The sequence below is a fragment of the Syzygium oleosum genome, unplaced genomic scaffold, assembly GCF_021117445.2.
Source record: "Syzygium oleosum isolate NSW1041296 unplaced genomic scaffold, Sole_v2.1 Sole_v2.50, whole genome shotgun sequence".
Taxonomy (NCBI): Eukaryota; Viridiplantae; Streptophyta; class Magnoliopsida; order Myrtales; family Myrtaceae; genus Syzygium; species Syzygium oleosum.
This window is the reverse complement of record NW_026607534.1, coordinates 429,466-438,515: the sequence shown is the minus strand read 5'-3', so window position 1 is coordinate 438,515 and position 9,050 is coordinate 429,466. Positions and strand designations below refer to the sequence as shown.

The following is a 9,050-nucleotide window of genomic DNA, read 5'->3' as shown; positions in this document are numbered from 1 at the left end:
CAAGTCGTACATGCAATCTACCCCACAACATATAAAATTCACGTCATTGTACTTACCTCGCCATCAAACGCATGCTCTGCACGTTAGTTAAACGTGACAATGCAATATTAATAGTCTAATAACATATCACAATCACTCAAGCACCAACCACACTAGCACTCAATCAATCCAACCAATTCAATCACACATTCAATCAGCCAGTCCAATCAATTCAATCACACTCAACTCGCATACGTGGCCGAACAACTTTCCACGACCTCCCAGGTCCTTTCACACTGCCCGCGCCACTGCGCCTCGGGCCCAATCTCACGGCCGCGCCACTTGCGCCTCGAGCTCGGCCCTTAGATCAAGCCGGGCTCGGTCCCGCGTAACCACGCCTCGGGACATTTCTCTCGACCCGCGTAACCACGCCTCGGGTCATTACTTGCCTTTCTAGCCACACCCGCGTAACCACGCCTCGGGTTGGCGCCCACCGATCAAGCCGGGCTCGGTCCGCGTAACCACGCCTCAGGACATTTCTCTCGACCCGCGTAACCACGCCACAGGTCATTACTTGCCTTTCTAGCCACACCCGCGTAACCACGCCTCAGGTTGGCAGCCCTCAGATCAAGCCGGGCTCAGTCCCGCGTAACCACGCCTCAGGACATTTTTCCCTTTCCAATGACCCGCGTAACCACGCCCGCGTAAACACGCCTCAGGCTCAGCCCTCCGATCGATCCGGGCTTTTCTCATGCACATGCACCACAATACAAAATTCACCATGCTCTTAGTCATATAAATCAATTTCAATCACCACCCATTCACCAATGTCAATCTAGCACGCCACATCAGTCAACTCAATTCATGCTCCCGACATCGGCCCACCGACCCGACATTCAAGTCGGCAAATTCAATTAATCCAATTCACCCACAAGCGCCACGACAATTCAGTCAGGCATATTTATCTCAGTCAATCACTAAATCAGCCGCACAATTATCGCCACAATAATTCACCAATTAAGCACACTCAATCTAATTAGCCCACGCCTAAATTAATTCCTAACCTGATACTAATCACATCCTAAACAAGTCTAAAAATACCCAAAGTACTAGGTAGGGTTTAGGAAGTCACTTACCTAAGTTTGGCCCGGGAAACGTCGGCTCGGGCCCAAAATGGCCCGGGTGAACAAGACGGTGGCGCAAGGCGCGCGGCCAACAGCGCGGTGGCCGGCCAACGCGGGCACAGTGGCCGGACGGTGTGCCTGGTGCGCGGGCGCGGTGGCCGATCGACGTGCTCCGGGCGCGCGAGCATGCGGGACGGGCGGCGTGCCTAAGCGACGGGCCGGCCGAAACGGGCAATGCGCCTGGGCGACGGGCGACGGCCGAACGGAACGGGCCAAGGGCCGAGCTGGGCCGAGCGACGGGCCGGCCAATGGGCAAGCGACGCGGGCGCACGGCCGAAGGAGTTGGGCACGTCGGGACTCGCGGGGGCGAGCTCTGCACGGCCTGGGCACGGGCTAGGCTAAGGCTGGATTGCTGGCCGGAGAGGGTCAGCTGGCCGGCTGATGGTTGGTCGGCAGCCGGCCATGGCCGGGAGCGGCGGTGGCGACGAGCGACGAGGCTCGGCCATGACCCAGGGCAGTCCGGCCAAGGCCGAGGCCCATTTGGCGGCGTTGACGAACCAGGCGGGCTCGGCGAGCCGCTGCGAGGGGACTGGGGCAAGTGGGCGAGGGCCGAGTGGTGGCGGACGGAGCGGCGGCGGTGGCGGAACGACGGCGGCGGCTGGATGAGGCGGAGCCGGACGGAGAAAAGGAGCTCGGGAAGGAGAGAAACAGGGGAAGGGGGATGGTCGCACAGCGGCCGGGAGGCGCTACTGCGGCAGGGCGAGGCCGGACGAGCTAGTCGGCGGCTCGGCGGAGCCTGGCCGCGTCGGACGCGGCGGTGAGCTGAGCTGGGCAAGGGCGGGTTCGGTCCGGCGAAGGAAAACAGGGGAAGGAGAAGGAGGAGTGGGGGGGGGTCGCGTGGCGTCAACGGCGCGGCGGCGGGGGGCGGTGGCGCCAGGCGGGCGGCCGGCGGTGGTCGGGCGCGGCGAGCAGCCGGCTGGGGACGAGCTTTGGCGGTCGAGCAGCAAGCAGGAAGCCAGAGTGGAAGAAGCAGGAGTCGGGGGCGGAAGAGACGAAGAAGAACAGGAATAAAAGAAAAAGAAAAGAAAAGAAAAGAAGAGAGAGAGAAGGAGGAGACGTGAGCGGAAAAGAAGGGAGAGGGGACGCTGCGCATGCATGGGCGGACATGCATGCGCGGAGGAGAGAGAGAAAGAGAGAGAGAGAGAGAGAGAGAGAGAGAGAGAGAGAGAGAGAGAGAGCAATGATCGCGATCCAACGGTCACGATTCGAACCCGAAAACTATCCCACGGTCCACGAAAATCCTAATTATAATATAGGAAAATGGCCAAAATAAAATATGCCAAAACACACCACGAGGGAGGTCTACCAGTCCAAATTCGTACCCGGTCAAAAATCCACTTTTCACACATTCCTGGCAATAGCGACGCTGGCCACAATAATATCGACACCGTCCAATTAAATTCGTCCCGGAACTCCGAGAAATTCGACACCAAAGTTTGGGCTCTAAATAACGGCCAAATTCGATCGAGTGCGATTCTAGCGAAATCTCTAATTTAAAATGATAACCGGGAGTGATCAGTTCCCGGGCGAGATTTTACTATAAGCACACTGACAAATTACGCATTTTATAAAACCCCAAAAATGGGCCGAAATTCGGGATGTCACATTTTATGAATAGAATCAGCCTGTTACAAAGAGCTAATTATCGCACGGTATATACGAATGTATACAAGTTCCCCGATAGAGGACCCTAGATCTAGTCATGGAAGGGACAAAATCCATCGCTTCATAAGAAATAAGTTTTGGCGAGTTATTCCGATAGAAAATTAAACTTTATATACTACATCTGAATTTTACTAATATCGGTTGTTGTATGAAGGCGGGATGGCTAGAATTAATAATGTTATTAGGAATATCTTATTTTCGTGCGAAATAATCTCACTCGTGTTATCATTCATTAAAATGTGATGAGTATGCTCTAAAAAATAAGTCCAAGTAACTAGGGTGAGCATGGTTCCAGATTTTACCCTGAAACCTGAGAACCTGACCAATGGGAACCTGTACATTTTAGGTTCCAAGGTATGCATGGTAGGTTCTAGATTCCAAAAATTGGGAAACTAGTTTCGACGGGTAGGTTCCAGGTTCTAGGTAGGTGGAACTTGGAACCTGGAACTTGAACCTGTCTTCTCGTGATCCTGCGGTGTTTCATAGCATTAGATGATGAGTATATGATCTGGAACCACTAGTCTGAGCTTTCATTTTATGACTTGTTAATGTTTCATATTTTTCGTGTGTCCAAATATAAGTTATGGTTAGTGGATCATAGCAGTAAGCGGTAGTTATTAAAGGTGATGATTTACTGCAATTGTTCAATTAATAATACAGGTGGAACCTGAGTAGACTCTGGAATCGACCGTCGAACTTGTGATAGGGTAGGCTCCAAGTTTCAAAAAATGAGGAACTCATTATCATGGGTGGAACCTATATGGAACATGCAACTGTTCACCCCTAGTATCGATTCACGTAATGACTTCTCATTTTAGTTATATTTATTTAAACCGTAATGCCAGGAAAACTAGTCTTTTGTATTCTTTTTTATGAATGGCAAGCTTGTTCAGTATTGTTGCATTCATTTTTATTTTGTTTAACTAAAAAAGCAATAAAAAAAAACTTGTTCGACCTTGAAACCTGTGACAGGATAGGTTCTAGGTTCCAAAAAATGAAGAACCCATACCCGAGGGTAGGTTCCAGGTTCCATGTGGAACGTGTAAGAAATCTAGAACCGCTCATCCCTACAAGTAACAAAGTGGCTATGAACATGTTGCCTATAAATACCCATCAAGTGTTGTTGTTCTGCAATGCAGTGAAAGCCTCTCCTCAGTCTTCAATTTGCATAGCCGTCTGACATCCACAAACGAAGCACAATAATGGCGGGGAACATGTCGGTTCAGGTTTCGACAATTCCATCTTCTCCTCCGAGTAAAGGGAGAAGCGGCGGGGTCGAACGGCGGTGTGCGGAATATCACGAGAGCATATGGGGCGATTACTTCCTCAAATATGCTTCTCCCTCCAACTCAACGGTTAGTAATTCTTCTCGTCTTCTTCCTCTGTTTTCAGGCAATTGCGTTTTTTAGAATTAATAAAAGTGCTTGTGTTCACGACAAGTGATGGCATCAAAGAACTAAAGGTCCGTTTGTTTGAAAGACAATTGTTTCTGGGAAATTGTTTTTCAACTTTCCGGTATTTGGATGACGGTGAAAATTAATTGATCTATGGAAACACATTTTCCTAGACCAAAAACAATCAGCTTACATTGGGTGAAAACAATTTTCCCTTCTAGTAAGAAGGAAATCATTTTCCCTAAACCACAAAACAAATGAAAAATAACCATTTTCCTTGAAAACGATTTACATAGAATTTATTTTCCTTTATCATAAAATTTTTAGTGAAACAAATGCACCATAATTCTTAGATAGTTGAGCACCATCGATCCCAATATTGCTTGATAAATTGGTTAATTATCGGGAAACTCTCATCTTCTATCACTATGCAAGTCACCCATTATACATGTTCCATGTACAAAAATGTATAACCAGAAAACTTTTGCAATTGCAGTTAAATGGAAAAAGGTATATTTACATGTTGTGAAGGTGCCAATTACACTATATGTGAACGTAGGGCAATAATGGTGAAAGTAGGGCTGCTTTGGACTGCTTTGAGCCGTTCTTCTGCCTGAAAGCTCTCAACATTTGTGAACTCTGACTCTTCATGTTTGTGAAAAATAATGGGTTGTCTTCAAGTGTAAAGAAAGAACTGCTAGTAAGAAGTGGTAGAACAATGAAGGGATTGAGCGAGAAAAAAGTTTTCTTCCTCGTTTACTTTTGTCACTTAGCCTTTCCATCCGGGAGAAAGAGAATGCGGATACATGGTTCTAGTTGCGTTGGTTTAGGACCAAGTCTTAGCAGCAGAACTATATGGTTGGCTTGATCATTTCCACCATAATTCCACTGTCCATTCAAGAGAAGTATCAACAAACGAACTTGGTTGATTTTACTTTTGATTCTATCTTTGCTTTCTCGGGCATTCGGCTTTTGTTTTGATCTCCATCCTCTTTATCAATTCGACTATCCCACCTAGGTCTATGAATTTCTCTATCAATTCTACTACCTTATCCGAACCTATCAATTTTCTACGTGTGATCCTTAATTGATCTAGGAGTTGTTCTCGGGAATCCTAGGTTAAAAAAAAAAAGGTTCTTATACGACTCCACCCCATCACTTAAAAAGAAAAAAAAGAAACCCATCTTTGGAAAGAAAAAGGTAGCAACGAAGAAAGGAATGAGCGAGATGGTGGTTTTTGTTCTTCCAGTGAAGTGAAGTTCATTCTCTTGGCGAATGAAGTGGATCAATATCGTTTTGGCTGCCAAACACTTTCTCTTGCATCGCTGCGTAAAGCACATTTCATTTAGCTACAAATCATTTGAATTAGGTCTGCTGCATCAAGAGTTTGATTACGCCAAACAGGGTCATGTTTAACGAGTTTAAACTATATTGTATGCACCCGACGTATGCAACAGTCCCTCCTTCAAAACATCATTTGTACTACTCCACCTTTATAAAATGATTTGGTCATCGATTATTCAATTTTAGAGAATAATGTTATCGTCTCCTCGAAAGTTTCAAAATGAAATGATTCGGTCTTTATCATAAATTCACTTTTCTGAGAATATATGCTAGTCGTATTGAGTTTTCAGTATGCACAATTTGCCTTGTTTTCAAAATTTTTTTTTTATGTTTTTGTAACCAAGAAAACATGATTATTATTTTTCACAATAACTTCGCTTTCCTTTGAGTTTTTTTTTTTTTTAAAGAATAGCGGATTATATATTTGCAGAAGTTCAAATTCCTTGGAAGAGTGGAGGAACAAGTTGAGGAATTGAAAGGAAAGGTGAGGAAGATGCTGATTGATGTCGTGGATAAGCCTTCACAAATGCTTCACTTGATTGATGAAATTCAACGTTTGGGAATTGACTACCATTTTGAACGAGAAATTGATGAGCAATTAGAACAAATCCACAAAAGTTACTCTCAACCCGATCATGGAGATTTTATGGGAGATGACCTTCACATGGTTGCTCTTATGTTTCGATTGTTGCGACAACAAGGTTTCAATATCTCATCGGGTAAGTCTTAAACTTAGTGAACAAATCCAATAATATACCCATAATATAACTAGGAGTATCGCTTTCCTAATTTCTAATCGATTACGTCTTTTGTCCCATGTCGGTTGGTCGCACAGAGGTCTTTAACAAATTCAAGGACAGTGAAGGCAAATTCAGGGAATCACTCATCATAGATGTGCGCGGATTGTTGAGCCTATATGAAGCTTGCCATTTAAGGTGCCATGGCGATGCTCTTCTGGAAGAAGCACTTCCTTTTGCTATAACTCACCTCGAATCGATCGATGAAATGAAAGTAAGCACTAGTCTCGCGAAACAAGCGAGTCGTGCTCTAAATCAGCCACTTCGCAAGGGGCTGCCGAGACTCGAGGCGAGGCATTATATTTCACTCTACCAAGAGGAGCCTTCGCATGACGAGGTCTTGCTCTTGTTGGCTAAGCTAGATTTCAACTTGCTGCAAGAGCAACACCAGAAGGAAATCGGCAAGATTACAAGGTCAACTAACTTCACATGATAGTTATAATCTAAAATTAGCTTCTAGCTTATGTTTTAACAATGCCCAAGCTACAGCTTTCTCTGGTTGTGTTTTCCAAAGGTTTACTTGTCTGGCTTCGATTTACCCTTCTAGACAGTGCTTTTGAAAGTCCGTTACAAGTGAAAAAAATGAGTTTAAACTATGTGAATTCATCGGGCTAACGTACTTTCAATAGCGCTCATATTCGTTTATTCATAGGTGGTGGAAGGATATAGATGTTGCGAGGAAGTTCCCATTCGCTAGAGACAGGATTGTGGAGTTGTTCTTCTGGATGGTGGGCGCATATTTCCAGCCGGAGTTCGCCGTGGCCAGAGATATACTAACTAGGGTGACTGCCCTGATTTCCATTCTCGACGATATCTATGACGTCTATGGCACATTGGAAGAACTTGTACTCTACACCGAAGCAATTGAGAAGTATGTAACCCACTTTCTCTTTCTCAAATTTCTGAATTTGACCAAGTACGTGTAGAGTAAGTGTGTCATTTTTTAGGACTCGAATTCAGGTGGGATGTCGATGCCATGGATGGACTACCAGAGTATATGCAAGCTCATTATAAGGAGCTTCTCGATCTCTATGATGAAATCGGGAATGAACTGGCCACGAAAGGAAGATCGTACCGCCTCGTCTATGCCAGAGAAGCCGTAAGCACCATTGGTACATTTTGCATGCATCAATAGCTATTTTTTCTCAGGATCCCAAAATTCTTGTTTAGGGATAATGACACAAATAATGCCTTAACTTTGATCTAATGTGCAAATGGTCCCTGAACTTTTAATTTGTTTAATTCGGTTTATGAATTTTTGCTCAATGTGCAATGTGAATCCCAAACTTTCAATTTGTTCAATGTGGTCCTTGAATTTTTTATACATATTCAACTTAGTCCTTGAACTTGAACATATTCAATATAATCCTTCCATTAATTCAAGTTCAGGGATAACATTGAATATTTTTATATAGTTCAGGGACTAGAATGAACATGTATCAAAAGTCCATGGCTCATATTAAATAAATTAAAAGTCCAGGGACCACATTCCCATTGGCCTACAGTTGAGGGACCACATCGAACAAATTATAAGTTCAGGAATCACGTTGCACGTCGGGCTAAAATTCATGGACCTTTTGAGTCATTTTCCCTCTTGTTTATGTTTAATTTCCCAGATGAAGAAGCAAGCGAGATGGTACTTTCGCGAAGCCAAATGGTTCCATCTCGGCTACACACCAACAATGGAGGAATACATGCCCCTTGCATTATTAACGACAGGCTATGAAGCGCTATCGATCACAACATTCGTAGGAATGGGCGATGTGGTCACAAAAGATGCTTTTGAATGGTCGCTTGGTGACTGCAAGATTTTGAAGGCTTCACAAATCATATGTAGGTTCATGGATGACATTGCTTCTCACCAGGTATAATAAAAAACATAATAATCCTCCAATAATCTAAATTAAATTAGATCGACCACCATTCAATCAGAAAACAATGTTGACCTAATCACACCGATGTCGTCGACATACAGTTGGAGCAAAAGAGGGGGCATGTGGCATCTTCGGTGGAGTTGTTGATGAAAGAAAATGCCATCTCGGAGCAGGAAGCTGAGGGGGAACTCCAAAAACGAGTAGATGATGCGTGGAAGGATATCAATGAAGAGTTCCTTCGTCCGACCGCAGTCCCAACACCGGTGCTCATGCCAATTCTCAATCTCTCACGGGTGATAGATGTGTTATACACCGACGGAGATCATTACACACGTTCTAAGACCAAGCTCAAAGATCATATCATATCGCTCTTTGTTAGTCCCTTGCCAATGTGAAACTTGAACGAAGTGTAGTCACACCAATGTGGTAATGAACATAAAGGGTCTATCGATCGTGCCTTTGAAATCTCTACTTTTGTTAGCTTGAGGTTTGAAGATTTACGTGCGTAATAAAGTTCATGATGTCCCTTTAATCTTCGTAAGTTCTATGGATCTTATGGTTTGTAATACTCCCCAAAAATATATATATATAATTTACCTTACCTAATGGATTGTAACTTTTCTATGGCACACCTAATTATCCTCACCAATAGTAACTTATCTATAAAATATTCTTTCAATGAAAGTAAAGAAGCTGCAAGTACACGGAGATTCCATGCTTATTATTTTACAAACGGTGGGTGAATGGAAAACCTGAGATTCCAAGTTGGTGCCCTAGAATTTGAAGATATCACATTTGATTATCTACCGAAAG

At 44.4% G+C, this 9,050-nt stretch overlaps 1 protein-coding gene across 2 annotated transcripts; it reads left to right on the top strand.

Moving 5' to 3' along the window:
- Window positions 1–3,903: 3,903 nt before the first annotated feature.
- On the top strand, window positions 3,904–8,632 carry LOC130136764 ((-)-germacrene D synthase-like). 2 transcript variants are annotated; one of them, XM_056307101.1, is made up of 7 exons: window positions 3,904–4,183; window positions 5,997–6,285; window positions 6,402–6,777; window positions 7,016–7,234; window positions 7,324–7,462; window positions 7,986–8,228; window positions 8,339–8,632. In XM_056307101.1, exons 1-7 carry the CDS (start codon window positions 4,031–4,033, stop codon window positions 8,630–8,632), a joined length of 1,713 nt encoding a protein of 570 aa, XP_056163076.1. In that variant the 5' UTR covers window positions 3,904–4,030. The 2 variants fall into 2 exon arrangements, with proteins under 2 accessions (XP_056163076.1, XP_056163075.1); XM_056307100.1 differs by having other exon boundaries at window positions 3,906–4,183; window positions 7,980–8,228.
- Window positions 8,633–9,050: the final 418 nt, after the last annotated feature.